Raw genomic sequence first — 24691 nt, forward strand, 5'->3', positions numbered from 1 at the left:
CACTTGCTTTTGTTTGCACACATATTTTCACGTGTTTTTGGAAATGTTGCTTTTGGAATGTCAATTTTGGAAATCTAGCACGTATTGCTCTTGGTAATTTTGGACTTAAAGGGGAGGATGTCATGTATGATGGTGCAAATATTCCCCGTTTTATCCTGACACCATGACCGCGGGTTTATTTCCGTTTCCGGAAGTTACGGCCCAGCTCGGATGGCGCTGGGGTGAATCGGGCCTGTATCTGCAGAGTCAATAAATGTGCAACAACCTATCGTCGTCTGTCGAGATACATTACAGTCACCTAATTTCGCTCAGAGCAATGGAAAGGCTGAGAATGCAGTGAAGATTGCAAAGTCACTTCTGAGGAAGGCAACGGCAGCAAATTCTGATCCCTACTTGAGCATGCCTGCCTTCTGCAACACACCGACAAAATAAATGTGGAGCAGTCCTGTACAAAGACTGATGAACAGACGAACCAGGACCTTACTTCCAATTTCGAAAAGCTCTGAAAACAAGGGGTGCAGAAAGACGTGGGAGGTCAACTTAGATCAACTAAAAGCAGGCAGGCATACTACTATAACAGAGGTGCCAAAGACCTCCCGCCACTGAGAGTTGGAGACACAGTGAGGGTGAGGCCAACATTGGATCGACATCAGACATGGCAGAAAACAGTAGTAACTGGGAAATCCTCACAACCACGATCATATGAAGTGATGCCCGAGGAGGGTGCAGGAGAAACAAAGAAGTACAGGAGAACCAGAAGACATCTGAGAAAGACGGATGAAACGGCTCATTAGACGGAAGCAGATGTTGGGATACCAGAGGTATTGCCACAGGCCCAGCAGAATGAACAACATGGCAGATCGACAGGAGGCCTCCAGAGGACAACAGCCGGTAACATCGAGATCGGGGAGAGAAGTTCGTCAACCCAAGTACCTCATGGATTACGTGCAAGAGTAAAGAATACTGTGTCGTGGGTTTGTGGGAAAGTGTAGTAATCCATACTGGAAGCTTACTGGAGGCTTAATCCATACTGTAGTAATGTGTAGTGTATCATTTTTTTTTTTCACTGAATAATCCAAAGGGAACAATTGGGGCAGAAGTATGTTGTTGTCGGGGTGGAGTAGTGAATACGAACTTATTATTACCTTCGCAAAAGCGGAAGGTTATGTTTTGATCGCTGTGTATTTATTTGTATGTCTGTGTGTGTGTGTGTGTGTATGTTATTCGCATAACTCAAAAAGTATTCAACCGAATTGCATGAAATTTGGTGGGATGATTGGTTATTATACGGGACACATTTGATTAGATTTTGGGAGCAATCGGGTCAAAGGTCAAGGTCAATGTCACGAAAAGGTCAAAATCGTATTTTTACCATAGCGCGGTCAATTTTTATCCAATTGGCATGCAACTAATGCCAAAATGTTCAGAATTCAATGCCCGATCTTGTTTGTCATAACTCGGTCAATTCTTATCCGATTTGCATGAAATCAGCACCAAACTGTTCACTGTTCTGTTCCCTACACTCCCATGCCAAGTACAGAACAGTAGCTGCGGCGAAGGTATGCGCTCTACCGAGTGCCCGTTCTAGTTTGGTAAATGCATATGGCTCTCAGTACAGTGAACATATTGGAACAAATTACACTGGTCAACAAAATTTTAAAAGTTTTATGGTTCTAGTATATTTTGAGGTGATTATAACCAACATGAACCTGTAGATTTCGATTATGATATCCACTTTTCACGAGCACATCCAGTTTTTGAGAACCAGTATACCATAGGAATATCAGCTACAGCCGAAATTCGTCTTGTACTCACTAATCAGGACTTTGTAACGAGACTATCTGAGCTGGAAAGCGTTGCTTGGGATAGCTTTGTGGCTCTTGCTAACAATTATCTTGGAAATTTTCGAGCACCAAATTATAAAGAGCTTGTGGACAAGATGTTGAAGAGTTACCAGGCGCTCGGTGCTCGAATGTCACTCAAGATACATTTCTTCCATTCTCATCTGGACTTCTTTGCACAAAATCTTGGCAATGTCAGTGATGAACATGGAGAAAGGTTTCACCAGGATATTGCCATCATGGAGACTCGATATCAAGGCCGATTCAATCCAAACATGATGGGCATCTCCTGTTGGACTTTACAGCGTGAAAGTGATTGCTCCTACAAACGAAAAAGTAAAGTTCAGAAGCACTTTTAATGTGATGTAAATAAAAAGTTTAAGTTCATATTATTTTTTGTGACAATAAATAGACTTATTGAGACTTAATCAAGAAATTCGCATGCTCGAAAGATTTTTTCCACACTTATGATCTACTACGTCAAGGTTAGGTGATAGCAAAATTTTAAGGTCAGATTCGGATTCGTGGGCACCAAATTAGTTAGAAATAGTTGAAAATAAGTCAGAACCAATTTGGCTGTTGACCAGTTATGAAAGGAGGGATGTAAGAGGGATAGCGCCAGGGGGCGACAGAGAGCGACTGTGGGTGTCGGAGAGGAGCGAGCTCCATCTTGTCGAGGAACGTGGACCGATGAATAAAGGTTGCTCCACGTATGTGAACCCGAACAACTTGAGTCCATAAGTCTTCTATCCAGCAAGACAAGGAAAATTACAGCTTTTGCTGCCAATACATGCCCTTTCCCTTTTGATTTTGCTTTGTGAGTAAAGGCTTGTTAATAATGAGCTTGATAATTGCCTGCTTGTGTGTCTGTGTCACTCTCATTGATCCAGAGCTATTCACTGTCGTGATAACTGACACCTACGATCATGGTCTTAGAGTGGCTTTTAAAATTACCTTTAGGTGTTTAAAATAAAAAAAATTATTGCTATTTCTTACATTTTTTGTGTGGGGGGAAAGGGGTGTGCTTACATCTTCTGGACATCCTACAAATGTAAATGAACACTTGGTTTACTCTGCGAGCTTTGCACATCACGTTCAGTGAATGTTACGTCCCTGTGCCTTGTATTTACTGTGATTTTTTTTAACGCCTTCTGTATACCGATCTTGAGGCTCAGTTTGCAGCCACGTCTTGCAGCCACGTCTTTAGCCACCGTCTAAAATTGCAATGTAAGAGACATAAGTACTCTTCTTTTGGGTCTTTGTAGTCCTCAGAGTCTTTTGGGTCCTCTGGGTCTTTTGGGTCCTCGAGGTCTTTTGGGTCTTCTGGTTCCTCGGGGTCATTTGCGGCTTTTGTGTCCTCTCGATCTTTGGGGTCCTCGGGTCTTTTTTGACCTCTGGGTCTTTGGGGTATTTAAGGGTCTTTGGGGTATTTTGGGTCATTGGGTCCTCAGGGTCTTCGGGTATTTTGGGTCTTCACTGTGTTTTGTGTTTTTGGGTCTTCTGGTTCCTCGGGGTTTTTTAGGTCATTTTAGTATTTTGGGTCCTTCAGGGTCTTTTGGATCCTTAGCGTCTTTTGGGTGATTTGAGTCTTTGGACAAAGAAGGCGGAGAATAAAGTTGAATCGTTCGTTCGTTTACAAGGCTGTGGGGTCGCATCATTTGGTTGAGGGCGCGGATGTGTCGCAGATCGAATGCCCTCTGTAGGTTAGGGCAGGAATTTGTAATTTGTTCATGGTGCGGCGATAGCTTGAGTACTCTTCGCGAAGGACACCATGGGATCTTGAAGTCCATCAAAGAATGCTGGCAGACGGGATTCCTGTTTAACGGCACACACACATTGCTGAATCAGGCTGCCTGTGAAACTCGAGGACGACAGTTATTAGCTGGGATTGGGATTCACCCCAGGATAGTCAGCTTGGAGGTGTGTGCGTACCTCCAGAAGAAACAAGAATAAAATAAAAGAACACAGTTTCTGCTGTCGTTGGTGGGGTAAGGGAAGAGGATGGAGGAGGTGGGGTTGTCATTGCGAAAGGGGCTTGGGAGGCGTTATTGTGAGGGCATTTATATTCAAATATCATTGAATATTTTAAATACAAAATCATCTCATGGGCAATGTTGTCATGATTTTTTAATACCTTGTGATTAAAATGAGTGCAATTGTCGATAATAATTCAATTTGCTTTTTTAAGAAAAACTTTTCATATTGCACCATGAAAGCACATCATAATTTGGTAGATTCATACACACGTGTGGATGTGAAGCAGGTAATTTTAAGATATTAACATTTTTAAAATCACAAACCTGTGCTGAATATAATCCTGAGTACACTGCATGCAACTGCTGACGGCAGAAAATAGTTGGGCAGATATGCGAAAAAGATGTTCACCTCTGGCAGGAAGCATAAAAATTGGTATATAAGGGTTTCAAGGTATGCTGAATTGAAATAGATGTGGAGACATTTGACTTTTGACATTTGACAGCCATTCAACGTGGTACTAATTTTTGATGATGTCAGAGAATTGGTTGAGAATGTTCTTGTTGGAGGTTTACATCTTATTTACGTGTCCATTGTGTTATATATACAATAATAGATATCTCCTTCTATTATAGAACACACAATCATAACATAACACAACATGTACATTTGTTATGTACAAATAATGTAATTTTTTATTTATTAATCAACATTGTCCTTGACATATAACCTATAGAGGTGCACTTGTGGACTGTTTAACCACAGACTTTATTTTGTCTGGTTCTATGAAATTCAGCTGGTTGGCTTTATTTCTGGTGTATTTCTAAATATCGATAACTTGCGTAACAGAGTAATTGGTATCTTAAAATTCTCCTGTCATACATTGTTGCCTATGTTTGAGCAGCCATCGGGTATATTCAAGCCTTTAGAAAATTAACAAGAAACTGACATTGTGGGTAAATGTAGGTGATCAAGGGCTCTATGTTTGTTACCAAATTTCATGCTTATACTATGTTGCATATTACATCTTTTTTGTGAATTAAAGAAGTCTTTCCATATCTGTCTGTTGTCAACTTTCTGAACAGAATACATACGTATATTACTGCCCACACATCTAACTTCCAAAAAGAGAAAAAAAGTATTTGTCTTTTTCCCATTTTCGACTACCAGTAGCATAACACATAACACTACATGTTCCCAGAGAAACACTTTCTATATTACTTGTTTGGGACTGTTATTCCATTTAGAATGGATTGGAAGAAATATACATGCAGGACTGCAGGTGTATTTTGAAATTTATTAAATTGTGGCACATTTAAAGAAATCGAATGTTTTCTCATTTCGCAGTGCAGTTGATGCCAGCAGTTATGGTTGAGAGTCCATGTAGAGTGAGATAACCAACACAATGTGATAAGTAAGACACCATATTAGAGGTATTTATATACCCATTCCAGTAATGTATGCTGCTAAATGATCATTGAAGCCACAATGAGATGGCAGGCCATGAACCAACTGCACCCTCCTACCGTGAATAGCGCGAAATTGGCAAAAAATGCAAAAACCCCGTCCCCCAAAACCTCATTTTTGAGAACATTACGTTGATCCTATCAAATGTCTCCACATCTATTTCAATTCAGCATACCTTAAAACCCTTATATACCAATTTTTATGCTTCCTGCCAGAGGTGAACATCTTTCTGATATTTTGTCACATATCCACCCAACTAAAATGTCTGTTATTGAAGTTGGTATGCCAAAGGTTATCTGAATCCATAAGGCATTGCATTGGCTCAACTTGTACACCCACATCCTGTGAAGGAAGAGCTGCAAGAGACTGTCGTGATAAAGGAAGCTCGTTTCATGGCCGTGTGGACGGAGTCATTGTGATGTTTCCTGGCTGCTCGCTGGGCTCTGGAATTGGCAAGAACCTGGGCACGACAAACCTAATGACCATGCCAAGAGCAAAGATCCCCAAAGCTGCCATGAAAAACAGACCACGGTAAAACAGCAGTCTTTTCAAGGAAAGCATTGGAGGTCCCTCTACCAGATGTTCGTTGTCCACATTTCTCTTAATTTGTACCATTTCCAATATCCCATGTGCTTGGATCTTCACAGCAAGTGGGTCATCACCATTGCCAATGGTTGATATTCCATTCTTCACTATTTCCTTGTGAATTTGGTTATCCCTTTGGTCCTCAGGTACCGCTGTCACTTCTGGTTGTTCCTCCACACCTGCAGGGACAAAAGGATTTCATATCGGGTTTTCGACTGAGTTTCTCATACTCGCACAAATAAAATGTGGTGGAAAGCCAAGCTTCAATGAACATGCATATGAGAAGATAGATTGTGGTTATATTAAAACGAGAGTGGAAGTGGGCAGGAGGCATGCATTTTGGGAGTTTAATTGGGAGTGGTTCCTGGAACAGCCGGTGCATCTTGCAGGCGATGAGGAGATTCGGACAGCTGAGAGAACAGAGGAAGCAAGATCTTAAAATGTAAATGAATTTATACAAGAAATACATATTTTTGAGACGTCTCAAACTTGAGTAGCCTCGGCAAAAATATTGTTTAAGGCCTCTGTTGTGAAAATCAACCAAGTCCACAACTTTGTCCCAGAGGTAGGTTTAATCTCAATCAGATCTTTAGCATCATCCTGTAAAATACAATCATGCAATAGATATCGGGATCTTGGCATCATATAGGAAGGATCGATTATATTAGTCAATGCAAGCAAGCCTAGAATATATGTGCGGGTACGTACCATTCAAGACTACATGTCATAGTAAAATGTCACAGGAGTGGCTCAGCGTCGCAGACGTCCGAGGTCTTATAGACGCCCCTCTGCGGTTTAAGTGGGCATCACTCCTGGGTTCAACTTTGATACATTTTCACCACATTCTCCCCGCCGTTAGAACTACACTGCCGCTAGGCAGGAATCAAGCGTGCGTCAGCATTAATTGATTGGGGATGTCATTCCATGTCAGTCGGTCCATCCGTCGCGGTCAGGGTGGCGAATTACCCTGCCAGCACGTGTCCGGAAACTACCGGGTATGGCCTCCCCAAGCCCGGAGTCCGCTGCTCCGGAGTAGCCGCTGGAGGCAGGTGTCGGAGGGGGCACCTCAGGGCCTTCAGGCAGGGGTGTATTTGACGAAGGAAGGGACGGCAGGTGTTCCATAGAGGAAGCTTCGGGAGAGTCCATAGACTCATAGATCGGTTTGTCGATATCCCTATAAGGGTCGATGACCCCACATGGGGCGAGATGGCGTACGGAGACAGTGGACTCGCGTCCATCTGCCGTCATCACACGAGCATGCTCGGGATTAGCCTGGAGTACCTGCACCTTATCCACTAAGGGGTCGTACTTGCTTGTGCGAACCGCATGTTTGAGATAGGCCGGCCCCGGCTCAGCGAGCCAACTGGGTAAAGATGGGATACTACCCGAGCTTCTAGGGTGGTGGAGCAGTCTCTCGTGAGGAGTCTGGTTGGTGGCCGTACATAGTAGAGCCCTGATCGAGTTTAGCGCCGCAGGTAGCGACCAAGCCCATTTATCGAGGCCACGGCCGAGGGTCCGGAGACTTAGCATGACGGCCCTCCATATAATCCCATTGAAGCGTTCGACCTGCCCATTCGCCTGGGGTCTGTACGGTGTGGTGTAACTCGAAGCGACATTATTTTGGAGCTAGTAACCTCTCACTTCCTGAGACAGGAACACCGCACCACGATCGATATGCACGTAGGCCGGATACCCAAACATAGAAAACAAATTCTGCAGGCACCGTATGACCGTGGCAGCCGTCATATCCACGCACGTGTAAGCAAAAGGGAATCGCGAGTACTCATCAACGATAGTGAGCAGATAACCAGAGTTACTCGACACCGGCAGCGGCCCTTTGAAATCCATTGCCAATCTCTCCCACGGTTTAGTAGCCCTAACCAGCGTCCCCATGGGAGGGTTGTAAAAACGCGGTTTGAGTTCCGCACATATAGCGCAGTCGCGGCAGATCCGGCGGATGTCCTCAATCGAGTACGGCAGATTACCACTACGCACAAAATGAGCGAAACGAGTCACCCCAGGATGACACATAGTGCCGTGCAAAGTGCGCAGACCCTCCAGAGTTATGATACCCGCGCACGTAGCCGGCCTCGATAAGGCGTCGGCGACCAGGTTATCCTTCCCCGGGCGATATTTGATGGTGTAGCAGAAGTTGGCGAGTTCGATATGCCAGCGAGTGATTTTCTCATTCTTAATGCGTTGAGCATGTAAGGTGTCGTACATGAACGCTACGCTTTGTTGGTCCGTGATGATTTGGAAGCATCGCCCGAGTAAGTACGGTCACCATCGCCGAATAGACTTGACGATCGCGTACGCTTCCTTTTCGACAGACGAATGCCTCCGCTCAGCTTAGGTGAGAGTCCGCAAAAAGAAAGCAACAGGGCGCCCCCCCTGGGAGAGTGTCGCCACTATCGCATGATCCGAGGCATCACTTTCTAAGACGAAAGATTCGCTCTGGTCGATCGTCGCCACAGCGGCGCCAGCAATGTCGGCCTTAAGGCCCCCAAAGGCTGCCAAGGCGGCTGGGCTCATGGGGAACGTGTCGCAGGCCACAAGGGGGCGGAGCTTCGCGGAGAAATTTTGCACCCACTTCGAATAGTGGGCGAAAAGCCCGAGAGCTCGCTTCATCGAAGCTCGATCGCTAGGCGGAGCCATATCAAGCAAAGGTCGCAGACGCTCCTTATCTGGAGCGACAGAGCCATGGGTCACGGTGTACCCCAGAAGATCTATCGTGCGAAGAGAGTAACGACACTTAGCCTCATTCATGGTTAGGCGATACCTCTGCGCGACCTCGAGGAAGCGCTTCAGATTAGCATCATGATGCCCCTGGTCATACCCACAAACCGTAAGATTGTCCAGATATACAAAGACATCTGTCAAGTTCTCCTTAGTAACGAGGTCGTCCATAGCCCTCTGAAAACAGGAGACCCCGTTCGTCACCCCAAAAGGTAGTCGGGTGAACTGGTATAACCTTTGACCCGATTCAAAGGCGGTATAGATGCGATCAGCCCTAGAGATGGGGATCTGATGATACGCACTACGCAGATCGAGAGTGCTGTAGACTGAGTACTGGGCCACCTGTCGTACCAGCACGTCCATCCCCGGTAAGGGGTAGGCGTCCAGCTGTGTAAAGCGATTAACCGTCTGTGAATAGTCGATTACCATGCGTCGGCGATGGGCTTCACTTCGCACCACGAAGACCTGGGCCCGCCACGGCGACCGGTTGGGTTCTATGATACCTTCCTTTAAGAGCTGGGCCGTTTCTTCCGCAATGAATTGCGCGTCTGCTCGTGAGTAGCGCCGTGATTTCACTGCTACAGGAGTGCAGTCAGTGGTCAGGTTGGGGAACAGCGAAAGAGGCTCAATTTCCATTTTCACGAGTGCACACACAGCAAGCGTGTCAGTCCCACCGAATTCCATTTCCAAACTTCCATGTCACTTAAGAAAATCGTGTCCTAACAGAATGTCAGCACATAAAGCAGGTAAGACCAGGAGATGTACATCTGGAAACATGCGTCCCTTTATCACAAGCTTCAATCGACATTCCCCTTTTGTGCTGAGCCTAAGCCCCTGGGAGGCCATAAAGATCCGTCGTGTTGTCCCGAGGACCGGCCACCCATGTTTACGCACCAGTTGATGATCTATAAAACCATCCGTCGACCCCGTGTCGACTAAAGCCCGTGCAAAAATGCCTTTGACCATGAGTGGAATAATGGCCTGAGCAAGGCCGCAAGATCCGGCAGGTATTGAGCCATCTGAGCGAGAAGATTGCGCCTCGCGTGTGGATCCCACGCCGGCTGCAGTTTTCCGGTCGTTTGAGCAGCCTCCGGAGGGCACTCGTGTCAAACGCATAGTTGGTCGTGCCAAAGCAGGAGCTTCAGGAGCTTGTAGTCCGTACGAGCGGCCGTCAGAAGGTGCTCGTGTCACGCGAGAAGGATCGCAGCCAACTGTAGTTTCACGTGCTGAAGCAAGAGCGTGTAGTTCGTACGAGCTGCCGTCAGATGGCGCTCGTGTCATGCGAGAAGGATCGCAGCCAACTGTAGTTTCACGTGCTGAGGCAAGAGCATGTAGTTCGTACGAGCTGCCGTCGGATGGCGCTCGTGTCACGTGCATTGTTTGCCGCGTCAAAGCAGGAGCTTGTCGATTGTATGAGTAGCCTTCGGAGGGCGTTCGGATGCCAGTCAAGGACGGTCGCTCCGTGGTCGGTCGTGTTCGCGCCATTTGATTTGGCGGCCCGATGTATCTCACCAAGGACGAGCATGCAGCCAGGGGCCCACGAGGAGGAGGACCGCTCATCAAAGCCGGGTGAGGCACCCCGCTCTGTGCTCGGTCCGTTGGCTCGGCGATAAGCCCATTCAAGGTCGCGCGAGTGCGTGCGCCCCGCGCGGTCTTTCGGCAGACTTTTGCAAAATGTCCTTTAGTCGAACACAAATGGCATATTGCTTCCCGAGCCGGACACGCCGACCTGGGATGCTGTCGATTGCCACAGAAGTAACACGTAGCATTTCGTACAGGCCTTGGCCTGGCCGCTGTTTCTGCCGCCAAGCCGGAATCCGAGTCCACCTCGGGAGCGGCCAGGGGCTCCGCTAGCGTGGTCGAGTCCACTCCCGTATCCTCGGCGGTAGCCCTCTCCGGTCGCGCGAGTTGAGAAGTCCCCGCAACGACCCGTGTGTGGTCATAGGCGGTAGATTGTTCCCGGGCCTCAGTGTAGACGTGTGCCACCCGTAGAGCCTCCGTGAACGTCAGGTCAGCTGTCTCCAAAAGTCTTAGCCTAAGAGTCGAAGAGCCGATCCCAGAGACAAAAGCATCTCGGACAAGATCATCCTGGACTTGCTCGTGAGTGCGTACCTCTTGAGTACTGTCCGCAAGTAGTTGTCGTAGCTCCTGGGCGAAGCGATCGATCGACTCGGTGGGCTGTTGTCGCCGCGATGAGAGGAGATACCTGGTGTACACCACGCTCCATTTCTTAATGTAAATTCGCTTTAGCTCTGCCACTGCGGCATCATACGTCGTACATCGTTCAATGCTCCTGTAGACGTGGTGGTCCACTTTAGTCTGCAGCACGGCCAGTTTCGTTTCAGCAGTGGAAACGGTATCCTGGGCTCCAAACTGGTTCTCCAGTGACTTGAGCCAGTGAGTTAACTCCGAGCCCGAATCCACAGCTTGTGGGTCGGCGCTGAATGTCGGTACATGGATCATCTTGTGTCCCGCCATTTCCGTAGATCTTGATTGAGATTAAATGTTGTGGAAATCAACCAAGTCCACAACTTTGTCCCATAGGTAGGTTTAATCTCAATCAGATCTTTAGCATCATCCTGTAAAATACAATCATGCAATAGATATCGGGATCTTGGCATCATATAGGAAGGATCGATTATATTAGTCAATGCAAGCAAGCCTAGAATATATGTGCAGGTACGTACCATTCAAGACTACATGTCATAGGAAAATGTCACAGGAGTGGCTCAGCGTCGCGGACGTCCGAGGTCTTATAGACGCCCTTCTGCGGTTTAAGTGGGCATCACTCCTGGGTTCAACTTTGATACATTTTCACTGCAGCCTCTACTTTGAAGTGACATATTGATTTACTTTCATTCACACGAGAAACACCCGCTCCTTTCAAGACCAGCTTGAGTGAATATTGGGGGAGGTGGGGCAAATATATATTGTGCTGTGACTAATAATTCCCCCTGCTGCAGCAGGGATCAGTAAACCACTTGCACTATGGCACGTGTCCAGGAGAAAATTGCAAGTCGGCTCAAGATGGGTGGGGGGATTCTTTTTCTTTTTCCCCATGACCTAACCCTGGGTATTACCAACACGTTTGCAAAATTTGGTGGAGATCGGACCAGCCATTGTTTTTTTAATGATTTTCAGATGTACATACATACATGCATCCATCATACAGAGAATGGCCTAATTTGATATAACTGCAGGATATCGGTGAGTCCAATTTGGATCCAGAAACACAATAATTATGGTTAACCATTTTGAAATTTCCACTTTCGTTTAAATGTTGTAAATTATATTTAAACTAGAACAATGCGACTGTGTCGCCAATATGCCTCCGCATAGTCCCACAACGGGAAGATGCCATCACTCTGCATATGTATGGGTCGGGGATCACATTTGTGAAGTTTCGTGTTGATTGGATAAGGTTCGTTTTTCTATCCAAGATGGCTGCCAAACCACGTGACTTATGACATCATCATTTTCAATCTATAAGCAACAGTACTGTTAGATGATATTTGCAAAATTTTGCCATTATAGGGGGAGCGGTTTCAGAGATATAATTATTTAATATTTTCCTTCAATCCAATATAACTGCCAAACCATGTGAGATATGATGTCATAAATGTAATATTTCAATACAAATGCATCATAGATCATGTACATGCAATTTCAGATTTTTAGGATAAGGAATTCGATTGAAACATTTTTGCCTGGTATACCACTTCACCTATGATGTCATCATTATCATGATTTTGTTTGCCATTGGGAGTACTTGACAATGTACCAAGTTTCAAATTTTTCCATTCAGCGGTTTCTGAGAAATACTTTTTTAATTATTTGCCTTTAATTCAAGATGGCTGCCATACCACGTGACCTATGACGTCACAATTATCATAAAAAAATTCTGCATGGGTGTCACTCCTACCCAGAAAAACGAGGTTTAGCCCGTACGGACGGACGGACGGACAGACGGACAACCCAAAAACATAATGCCTTCGGCGACTTTGTCGGCCGAAGCATAAAAACTATTTGAGGGAATAGATGTCATGTTAGCAACGGCAGGTTAAAAGTGCCCCAGTTAGTGCAAGCAAGTCACCGAAAACGCACAGACAGCTAGTGCGTGAAAGGCCTCTTTAGCATTTTATGTCATTTTGAAAGTCCCGTATTATGTCCATCAAGCATGTGTCGTACCTCTCCCACAACAACAGAGCACATAGACACATATTTATAGAACAAAACGTCAGAGTAACCACACGGAAATGAAAGACCATTCACTTTACTCCAAAGGCATCGTTGTATCTTTGGTGGAATGAGTGTGAAGAGTTTAATATACCCCCCCCCCCTCATTCCTAAATTAAAAAAACATGAGTGGGAAAGGGATTGGGGGGGGGGGGGGTGGAGGAAACTGAGGTGAGACAGAGTAATTGACGTTATTCCATTAGAATGATATAATACTGTCGTGTGACTACCCTTGGTGATCACCTTAGGGTATCACGGAAAACCAAACGAGCTTTACTCTCAGGCACTCGGTTCAAAATATGTGGCAGAGGTACTACATGCGGGGGGAGGGGAGAGAGGGGAAGGAAGGGGGAAAGGGGAGTAGGAGGAGGAGGATGCTGAAGATCACTTACCTGCACGGATCTCACCGGCAGTCCTCAAACCTGCAAAAAATAACTTAAACGAAAACAGATTTAAAATGTACAAAAAAACGGGTTTATTCAAAGAACTGCTGGTACAAAATAAAACAAGGCAAAACTAAATTTTCTTTATGGAACGCTCCCGCAACAGACCTAAACACGGACACAGGGAAAGATAACGATATATAAAATAACTGTGTGTGGTTATTTTGTGCACTCAGCTCTGATCACTGGTGGGGGGTCTCGTCAAGAATCGTCGGCCCCGAGTACACAGTCCGGACCCGGCTCTGTTCTTGGCAGGAAGAAGGCCACAGTCCGCTCGTTGCTAGGCCTCACCGAGCGTCCTCTCACTCCTGGCCTCGTCGAGTGTGAAGCGAACAGGAGTTGTCGTGCAGCTCCTCGTTCCCAGCTCCTGGTTCGCAACTCGGCCTCCTCACAATCCCCAGGAGTTGTCGCGCAGCTCCTTGCTCCCAGTTCGCAACTCGGCCTCCTCACAATCCCCAGCAAGGTCTCGGCACACTGTCGCCCGCACCGAGGTCCAGAACGTGAATACAGGGGGAGAATCATCGGAGAATGGAGGAAATTCAACCGTCTCCACCAAAGTCTGGACCCAATAGAGAAAATGTCTGCCATGCTCGTATTTTGTCCACGCTGCTCTGATGTCATACGTCCTCCTCACCAATCAGTCAGTCCCATCTTTTCAATCCTCTCTGTCACTCAATGCCCCGACCAATCACGGCTCTCTAGGGCGTGGCCTTGGGCCTGCCTGTCCTTGCGGTGGTGTAGCGGCTGTGGTGCCAGTGGTATTGTTCATGCCTGGCTTCCGGTGGTTTTATTATTAATTCGTGAAATTAATGGGCGATTTTAACGAGTGTCTAATATGGTGCCATAAGGGACATAGGGATAAATTACAGAGAAAACAACATACAAGGAATTAATTAACATAATCCCTGAGCTAAATAACATGTCATAGGTGCCTCCATTATGACATCATAATTTGACAATTACAAAACTTCATCCGATCACGATGAAATTTCTTGAGCATAATCTAGGCATAAATTGGTGGAGAAAAAAAAATGATGACGTCATCGGTCACAAGGTTTGGCCGCCATTTTTATTTTAACATAAAAGCCTTAAAAACCACTGAAAACACATCCTGGCGAGGGTCTGCAATCTCTGATTGCTCTTTCTTGTTGTGTTGTGACTAAAGTTTTTTCACGGCATGAAAAAAATCGGAGTCAAAGGATGTCTCCCAGGGGTCAAAGTGGCTCAAGGTTTGACCACCCAAAATAGAATTTGCTTTTTCCTCTGAAACGACACACTATTTTGATGAAACTTCACCACAACCTCCATCACCCGTGATGTACCAAAGTTTGTTCAAGGCATTAAAAAATCTTCCCCTTTGGGGGTCTATGGGGGGAGGGTCAAAGTGAGTCCTGGTTTTACCCCCCAAAATAGATAGTTTCTTCCCTCTCTGAAACTACACACACTATTTTGATGAAACTTCACCACAACCTCCATCACCCGTGATGTACCAAAGTTTGATCACGGCATTAAAAAAAATCTGCCCCTTTGGGGATCTATGGGGGGGGGGGGGGGTGTCCCTAGAAAAATCGGTTTGCTTTTTTCTCCAATACTACACCCGCAATACCAATGAAACTTAACCACAACCTTCATCACCCGTGATGTACCAACGTTTGTTCACGGCAATAAAAAATCTTCCCCTTTGGGGATCTACGGGGGGTTACCCCCTAAAATAGGTACTTGCGTTCTTCTCAGAAACTACACATGCAATTCTGATGAAACTTGACCATAACCTTAATCACCTGTGTTGTACCAAAGTTTGTTCCTGGCATTTAAAAAAATTGGGGTCTAAGGTGGTCTATTGGGAAGCTTTCCCCCCAAAATAGGTATTTGCTTTTTTCTCAGAACCCACATACACAATTTTGATGAAACTTCACCACAACCTTCATCATCCGTGATGTACCAATGTTTGTTCAAGGCAATGGAAAAATTGGGGTCTGAGGATGTACAAAGGATGTACATAGGAGCATGGAATGAAGGTATTGGAAAGGGTGTTGGAGAGGAGGATAAGGAAGAAAGTGAAGATCGACGAAATGCAGTTTGTATTTATGCCAGGAAGAGGAATGACAGACGCGCTTTTTATTGTAAGGCAGTTGCAGGAGAAGTACATGGAGAAGAGGAAGAAGTTGTTTCTTGGGTTTGTTGATCTGGAGAAAGCATTCGATAGGGTTCCACGTGAAGTCGTGACATGGGCATTGAGGAAGTTAGGAGTGGAGGAATGGTTGATCAGAGTAGTGATGGCAATGTACAAAAGAGCACGCACAGCTGTAAGGATGAAGGACGGGAACAGTGGTGAGTTTGAGGTGAAGGTGGGAGGGCATCAGGGGTCGGTACTAAGTCCACTACTATTTGTAGCTGTGATGGAGGTGCTGGCTCAGAACGTAAAGGAGGGTTTACCATGGGAGTTGTTGTATGCAGATGATCTGGTGTTGATTGCGGAAAGTATGGATGGACTGAAGGAAAAGATGAACAAGTGGAAGGAATGTATGGAGACAAAAGGTCTGAAGGTGATTATTGGAAAGACGAAGGTAATGGCAAGTGGTAAAGCATGTGGTGAGGTGGAAAGAACTGGGAAGTGGCCGTGTGCTGTGTGCAGGAAGGCTGTCGGAGTGAACTCCATTCAATGTACAATGTGCGCTGAGTGGGTTCATCAAAAATGTAGTGGACTGAGAGGGTCATTAACCAGTGTGGCAGCTCCATTCAAATGTAAGGTGTGCACAGAGGGAGCTGCAGATGGAGGAAATATTGAGTTGGATCTTGGAGATGGCGTGAAGTTGGAAGGTGTGAAAACATTTTGCTACCTGCTGAATGGAGAAGGTGGATCAGACTCGGCAACGGTTGCAAGAGTGAGATGTGCATGGAAGAAGTTTCGGGAACTGAGTGGCGCACTGATGAGGAGGGGAGTGTCGTTGAAGCTGAAGGGAAAGGTGTATGCTGTATGTGTGAGAAGTGTTATGATTTATGTGAGCGAGACATGGGTAATGAACGTAGAGCAGCAAAGAAGGCTGGAAAGGGTGGATATGCGAATGGTTCGGTGGATGTGTGGAGTATCATTGAGAGAGAGGAAGACAAATGATGAATTGCGAAAGATGATGGGAATAGAGCCTGTGATGGATGCTGTGAAGAAAAACAGGTTGAGATGGCTTGGTCATGTGTTGAGGAAGGATGAAAGTGACTGGTTGAGAAGAATGATGGAAATGAATGTAGAAGGAAGTAGAGGATGGGGAAGACCGAGAAAGTCTTGGCTAAAGATGGTGGAAGAAGAAATGCGGGCAAGGGGGTTAACAAGGGGAGATTCAGAAAATAGGGCAAAATGGAGAAGATTGTCATGTGGACCGCAAGGCTAACGCCCGCTCTAGCAGGGAAAATGGCCTTAAAATGCATGTTGTTGTTGTTGTTGAGGATGCACACACGGTGGGAGGTTTTTTTTTGTTTGTTTGTTTAAAGTCTTATGATTATGTTAGTATGCTTCTTCATGCTGCCCTGCATTGAAATTGGTTTAAATACCTTTAGTCAGTGCAGTATAATGTTTATTCTACCAGGTGAGCGCCAGGGGTATTGCCCTTATGTTTAGTTTCCTTTTAGATATCAAAGTGCAAGTTAACAAGTGAGCTGTGAATACAACATGGGTGTGAGGGGCAAAATGGTATCTGTTACTTGTGTGGTTCATGCATTTTTGAGCTGTTAATCTTTGAGCAGTACCTGATTCGGTGCAATTTGAATCGGACAAAGTTGTGCCTCGGTTCCTGCTCTCTGTTTCCTCGTGTTGGTTTTGAGTGCATGTTGTGCCTGCATTGACCTGTGCCTAAAAACAAACGACAATTTTCAACAGCAGTGCAACAAGGGAAGACAGACAAAGTAATCTATTTTTATTGGTCTCATTATTTGTTTGGAGTTTAGAGGTTTAGCTAGGGTTACCATATTTTATTTTTTGAAAAGAGGACACAGAGGACAAAAATAAAAATAAACAAGGAGACGTCATGCGGAGCACGAGATACTTGCAAAATCCGCCCCCCACCCCCCAAGAAAAAAATTCCATTGATACAGCAAATTGTCCATTTCATCAAGATTAAAATTGACAATCTTGATAAAAGCTCGGGTCAATAGGAAGAAAAGTGACGATTTTTCAGATGAAAAATGATGATTTTGGAAGGTTGACCTTGAGTTGACCTTTGACCTTTTGACCTCAAAAATAGTAAGTTTCCCTATTTAGTGACTCAATGTGCAAATGCTGTTCAATTTTCAATTCAATCGGATGAAAATTGTGGATTTTTGAAACTTGGCCTATGTTGACCTTTTGGCCGACGTTGACCTCAAAAATACTTGGTGATTGAATTCAGTGACCAGATATGCAAGTCCTCTTCAAATTTAAAGTCAATTGGATGAAAATTGAGGATTTTAGAATTTTGGCCGAAGTTTTGGCCGAAGGAAAGAAAACCTGTTTCGGTCATAGCTTACAATAATCGTGAATGTAAACATTTCATCGTCCATCTTCAATCGTCAGGAAATCCATTGTCCTGCCAATTGTACAACGTTTGTAAAATGTATCACGAGGAAGGATGTCTGTGTTTCGGCTGAAGGAAGGATCTTTGTGGACTTGTCTTTCACGTGGATTGAACTTTTGCACTTTTTGCGGTCGAGTAATTTCAGCGAAAGTAAAGTCCAGTGAATAAATATTCCTTCAAGCACATTTAAGCAAAACAAAGTTTAAATGCGTTTTATTGTATACATCCTGGTGGCTCATGGGAGAGCTGGAACAGAGAACGGATCAGGACGCAACATAAAGGAACAACAGAAGGAGAAGGGAATGACCCAACAGCAGGGCCGTGGGACAAAATAGACGAAGACGGACAAACAAGGAATGCGGGTAACGATGATGGTTATTGGAGAACCCAAAGGGTGGACCAGGTGGACACAGAAGCAAACTTTTTGGAGGGGGTGAGCAGTGGTTTCATGGGTGGAGAAAAGATCATGGTTTTGGATGGGAGATGATCTGAGATGGTGGTGAACAGCTGTCTTTTGAAGACCTGGGGGGGTGAGGGGGGAGGGAGAATGAGATTGAAGAGAGTCTGGAAGTTGGTTCCACAGGCAGGAATAGAGAGAAAGAAATGAGTGAAGGTGAGAGGTGATCCTGGATTTAGGTCGTTTCACGAGAAGGGCGTTGAGCAATGTGTGAGGCAGGGGTGCCAGAGGGAGAGCAGCATTCCATGAAGCTGTGGACGAAAGCCTTACAGAGGTGGATAGGAGTTCAAGCCTTCCAAGGAAGGGCTTTTCACGACGGAGAATGCCCAGTCAGCGATTGGCTTTGAAAGCCAAGTTTGAAATCTTTGAAGGCCAACTTCGCTCTTTCATTCCTCTTTTCTCCCGCGTCTGGAACAACATCCCACACTTTCTTCAATCCCTCTCCTTCCTCCAGATCTTTAAAACAGCTGTTCACCACCATCTGCTATCTTCCCCCATCCAAACCCTTGATCTTTTCTACCCCCGTTAAAACACCCCAAATCCGCCTCTTTCAATCCCCAACTTCTTTCCTGAAATTCCTAAGAGTGTTTATTTGCTTTATACTGTGTAGCCTTCCCTCTTCCCCAGCCCTCCCCCTTCCACAGATCTACCGATGTCCCTGTTCTCTACTGTTGTGCTTGTGTGCTTCCCTCTCTCTCCCCCTCTTGTCTCCCCTCCCTTCATTGTATATTTTATGTGTCGGTGCATGTTTTCAATGTGTTAGCTCTTACACGAGCCTCGATTCTGTATACAAAAATTAGCTTGCCCAAGAGAGATCATGGTTGAGAGCGAGACCCAAGAGTTTGAATGACTTATTCTTCTTCTTCAACTTCTTCAAGACAGTTGCTGAGAAAGGAGTTGGGAGGGTTTGCCATACGGTCCTTTTGGAGAGAGTGTGAGATTTGTCTGGATTGAAAGATTGAAAGGTTTAATCTATAATTTGATCCGTACCCAAACGTTTTGAAGAGAGAGAGCTCCATTCACTTTGGCAGGACTGGGGAGGGGGCTAGCTTATATATAGTGGGTGGGGGTAATATGGACCTCACTGAAGTACCCATGATGCACTGCATCAAACCTCGTCTCCATATCACGGGATAAACAAGCATGGCCGACCAGCAAGTGAAAAACTGCAGTTGATTCAAACTCTTTCATGACGGTAAGTGCAAACTTCCAAAAGTTTTCATCTCAAATTTTACAATTCATAAGCATGCAGTACTGTGTATGTACAGTCACGTGAAAAAGTAAGTACACCCCATGTAAAGTTTTGACTTTATCAACATATTTCAACATACAGCTATTTGATCTTCATTTCAACAATATTGATAGATAAAGGTGATATAATATAACAAATATCATGAAACATTTACATTTTGTAGTCCATTGTATCATTTAAATAAACATAAATGCAAATTTCGCATGTGGAAAAAGTAAGTACACCCCTACATTTATGACTACTTCAAATACCTCAAAGTAGAATCAGGTGCACCAGCTCAGGTGCAAATGATTACAACATCGTTAGAGAGGATCTTGGAGGAACCTGTCTTATTTAAACCTCAGACATTTAGTTTGGTTTCCTCTTTGTTGTTGAAGTGTGCGACGTCACCATGCCTAGATCAAAAGAGCTCTCTGAGGCCTTCAGAAAGAAGGTTATAGATGCCTATGAGTCTGGGAAGGGATTTAAAAAGATCTCCAAACAATTTGAAATCAATCATTCGACTGTCCGGAAGATTCCAAACAACTGCCAACTTGTTCAGGCCAGGCCGCCCCAGCAAGTTCAGCCCAAGAGGAGACTGCAAGATGCTGAAAGAAGTCTCTAAGAACCCCAGAATGTCATCACGGGACCTACAGGTAGATCTTGCCACTGTTGATGTCAAAGTGCACGAGTCTACCATTGGAAAGAGGCTGCACAAATTTTATCTACACGGGAGGTGTGCCAGGAGGAAACCTTTGCTGTCCAGAAAGAACATCAGGGCAAGACTAAAGTTTCCCAATTAACACCAAGGCAAAGACCAGCACTTCTGGAACAATGTGCTCTGGACAGATGAGTCAAAGGTAGAGCTATTTGGCCACAGTACCAGAAGACATGTTTGGCGAAAACCAAAGACAACATTTGACCACGAGAACCTGATACCAGCTGTAAAGCATGGTGGTGGAAATGTTATGGTTTGGGGCAGCTTTGCTGCATCAGGGCCTGGGCAGCTCACCATCATATAATCCACTATGAATTCTTTATTGTACCAGAGGGTGCTTGAGGATAATGTGAGGCCATCTGTCGGAAAGTTGAAGCTCAACTGAAGGTGGACCTTGCAACATGACAATGACCCTAAACATACTAAAAAAGAAAGAAATGGAGGGTTCTGGAATGGTCAAGTCAAAGTCCGGATCTAAATCCCATCGAGATGTTGTGGGGGGATTTTAAACGAGCTGTGCATGCAAAAAACCCCTCAAACATCGCACAGCTGAAAGGATTCTGCATGGAGGAGTGGGCAAAAATTTCTCCCAGTCGATGTCAGAGACTGGTCGACAGTTATAAGAAACGCCGACTTGAGGTTGTTTCTGCCAAAGGGGGCAATACCACCTATAATAGCCAAAGGTGTACTTACTTTTTCCACATGCGAAATTTGCATTTATGTTTGTTTAAATTATACAATGGACTACAAAATGTAAATGTTTCATGATATTTGTTATATTATATCACCTTTATCTATCAATATTGTTGAAATAAAGATCAAATAGCTGTATGTTGAAATATGTTGAAAAAGTCAAAACTTTACATAGGGTGTACTTACTTTTTCACGTGACTGTATGTACTGGATATGCTGACATGATAGAGAGGCATGGTGTAGGGAATATGGACCCTTTGGTAGTGTCTAATATGGACCCATGTCCATATTCCCTGCAGTCGATGTCCATATTCCCCACACAGGAAGCTAATAGAATAAGTACACAAAACAGCATGTTCACTGTCAAAATTTTAATCAAATAAATTTTTCTGCACCGAAATATGTGACTAAGCAAAACTAGGCATGGTCCAAGTAGCCGTCAAGTATCGGCTGTTTGTTAACAGCCGATAACATGTACACTTGATTCTGTATGAAAATCCGACAGTGACTATGCACTGTCGGAGATTTAACTCGCCCCAAAAAAGCGTTATCAACACAATTTCAACGTAATTCCACTATAAACAAATCTGACCTCTATTGTTATGCCTAATTCTTTTGAATAAAATTTGTAATTGGTCACTGTAGGGGCAGGTAGAGGCAAGTAGAGTGATGCGCAGGTAGAGTAGAAGCAGGTAGAGTGATGCGCAAGATTGGTCGTCACGTCTCTTCAAAGCTGTCCCCGCGCGCACGCTTTCGAAGTTAAGTAATTTTTCACAATTGTGTTTTTGTCGAATCTGTATCTTTCTTTCGGTGTATGTACCTATTGGGGTGACTTTAATAGGTTTCTCGGTGTTGGTTTTTCATACCTGTGTACAGAATCGTCGTTTTTTTCGTATCGTGTATTCTGAGGCCTAGTGTAGTGCTAGTAGGCTACCGTGTCAGCCCTTGGCTTGAGGCTTTTTTTTTGTCTCAGCAGTTCTTCGATCGCGCTGCAAATTACTTTCGGTCTTTGTTTTTCACGGTCTTTTCACCCCATACTTCCTTGTTTTAAAATCTCAAAAAAAAAAATCTATATTATAATAGCCGTAGATGATTCTGTCTGTCTGTCTGTCTATCTGTTGGGTGTCTGTCCGGGGTGTGGCTTACTCGGTTTGCAGAGTAGCTCCACCCATAGCTCCACCCATTCTGGGAGTGGCTATAAACAAATATCCACCATTTTATTAACTCGCATAGCTTTGAGTCCTGTTTTGTAGGCCCGTGGTGTCTTGCTCTCCCCCAGTTTTATTTCAAATCAAATTCGATAAATCATTTCATTTTTCACAGTCGCTAACATAGTTTTAGACTCGGTTGAAAAAAAACGGGAAGAAAATCCGATGAAAGTTGCCGTTTATAGAACGAAATGAATTCTCAAAGGCCTGTAACTTCAAGGCCATTGAGTCTCTCTCACGCCTTTATCTCCAATCTAACTCACCATATGATTTCATTTTTATCGATGGTTTTACTTTTAGACTCGGTGTCAGCAATAATTGAGAACAATCCACACACGCGGGAAAATGCAGAGATATATTTTTTTACATCGCGTCATGGTGTATCATACACCGCCCAACATGACACCGCCGGCAATGTGTCGATATATATTAAAAATTCGCTTTTGCTTTTCCGTTATGATATATTACTATTTCGTTTGATGATAGTCGTCACAAAAACGTCAACAATGATGCCGACATATATTTCTTCGTTTTTATTTCATTCAACATATTAGCCGGAAGTAAAATATGTTTCAGGAAATTACCGAGAGATATTTCTTCGTTTTTTTTATTAGTTATGTGCGCATACACTTTAAATAGGTTTATTTGAAATCTTTAATTTTCCACAAACATTCCACACACGCGGGAAAATGCAGAGATATATTTTTTAAAATCGCGTCATGGTGTATCATACACCGCCCAACATGACACCGACGGCAATGTGTCGATATCTATTTTAAATTCGATATATCATTTCATTTTTCACAGTCGCTAACATAGTTTTAGACTCGGTTGAAAAAAAACGAGAAGAAAATCCGATGAAAGTTGCCGTTTATAGAACGAAATGAATTCTCAAATGCCTGTAACTTCAAGGCCATTGAGTCTCTCTCACGCCTTTATCTCCAATCTAACTCACCATATGATTTCATTTTTATCGATGGTTTTAGAGTCGGTGTCAGCAATAATTGAGAACATTCCACACACGCGGGAAAATGCAGATATATTTTTTAAAATCGCGTCATGGTGTATCATACACCGCCTAACATGACACCGACGGCAACGTGTCGATACATATTAAAAATTCGATATATCATTTCATTTTTCACAGTCGCTAACATAGTTTTCGACTCGGTTGAAAAAAAACGGGAAGGAAATCCAATGAAAGTTGCCGTTTATAGAACGAAATGAATTCTCAAACGCCTGTAACTTCAACTTCAAGGCCATTGAGTCTCTCTCACGCCTTTATCTCCAATCTAACTCACCATATGATTTCATTTTTATCGATGGTTTTGGACTCGGTGTCAGCAATAATTGAGAACATTCCACACACGCGGGAAAATGCAGAGATATATTTTTAAAAATCGCGTCATGGTGTATCATACACCGCCCAACATGACACCGACGGCAACGTGTCGATATATATTAAAAATTCGCTTTTGCTTTTCCGTTAAGATATATTACTTTTTCGTTTGATGACAGTCGTCACAAAAACGTCAACAATGATGCCGACATATATTTCTTCGTTTTTATTTAATTCAACATTATTAGCCGGAAGTAAAATATGTTTCAGGAAATTACCGAGAGATATTTCTTCGTTTTTTAAAATTAGTTATGTGCGAATACACTTTAAATAGGTTTATTTGAAATCTTTAATTTTCCACAATATAATTTACTTGCCATTTATCATTTGATGATTACGAGACAAATTCCTCTTGAGGATCGTGACAATTCATGCGCTGCGTGGAAACTTCTATTTCCAAAATGAATGAGACGATCGATGAAGAACGCAGACTTGAACAGGATGCAGCAAGAAAACGAATGAGACGGGCGAACGAGTCCATCGACGAACGTCAATGCAAACTTGCGGGGTCACCCGTGGGAATCCCACGGGCATGGATGTGTGTGACATTTCGACATATTGAGTTAGATGCTGCACATTCATTTTTACAAAATGGTTACTGGCAAGTCATCAGATCCAGAAATGGTGTAAAAACCACCGTTTAGAGGCCATTTTTCCCCGCAAAGCGGGGGTTGGCCTTTTCGGGGACCGTGGTAGTTGTTGTTTTTTTGTCCCCTTTTTGAAGCAATGTTTTACGGCCGGATGCCCTTCCTGACGCCAACCCTTTTTGCCGCCTTCAACGACAAACAGGGAATTACCAGTGAACTGGTACTCAATTAGCCGACCTCGGAAGGATGACAGGCTGAGTCAACCCCCCTGGCATTAATTCGGCGATCGACCGAGATTCGAACCCAGGATCCTAAGCCGGCACCCTAGCCGCTAGCCCAACACCAGAAATGGTGTAAACCAAAAAACCACCGTTTAGAGGCCATTTTTCCCCGCAAGCGGGGGTTGGCCTTTTTCGGGAACTGTGGTTGTTGTTGTTTTTCGGTCCCCTTTTTGAAGCAATGTTTTATGGCCGGATGCTCTTCCTGACGCCAACCCTTTTTGCCGCCTTTAACGACAAACAGGGAATTACCAGTGAGCTGGTACTCAATTAGCCGACCTCGGAAGGATGACA

General features: G+C 44.4%; 1 protein-coding gene across 1 annotated transcript in view; it reads right to left on the reverse strand.

Annotated features, from left to right (window-relative positions):
• Window positions 1–3951: 3951 nt before the first annotated feature.
• Window positions 3952–24691, reverse strand: part of LOC137439455 (uncharacterized) — a 42866-nt gene continuing 22126 nt past the window's right edge. The window contains exons 3-4 of the mRNA XM_078768459.1: window positions 17024–17126; window positions 3952–6046 (exon numbers count right to left, since the gene is read on the reverse strand). Of these exons, the coding sequence (XP_078624585.1) occupies window positions 5673–6046; window positions 17024–17126 (477 nt within the window). The 3' untranslated portion in view covers window positions 3952–5672. The remainder of the gene's footprint in view (window positions 6047–17023; window positions 17127–24691) is intronic.

This window comes from Myxine glutinosa, chromosome 14, assembly GCF_964187855.1.
Source record: "Myxine glutinosa chromosome 14, kmMyxGlut1.1, whole genome shotgun sequence".
In the NCBI taxonomy this organism is placed as follows: Eukaryota; Metazoa; Chordata; class Myxini; order Myxiniformes; family Myxinidae; genus Myxine; species Myxine glutinosa.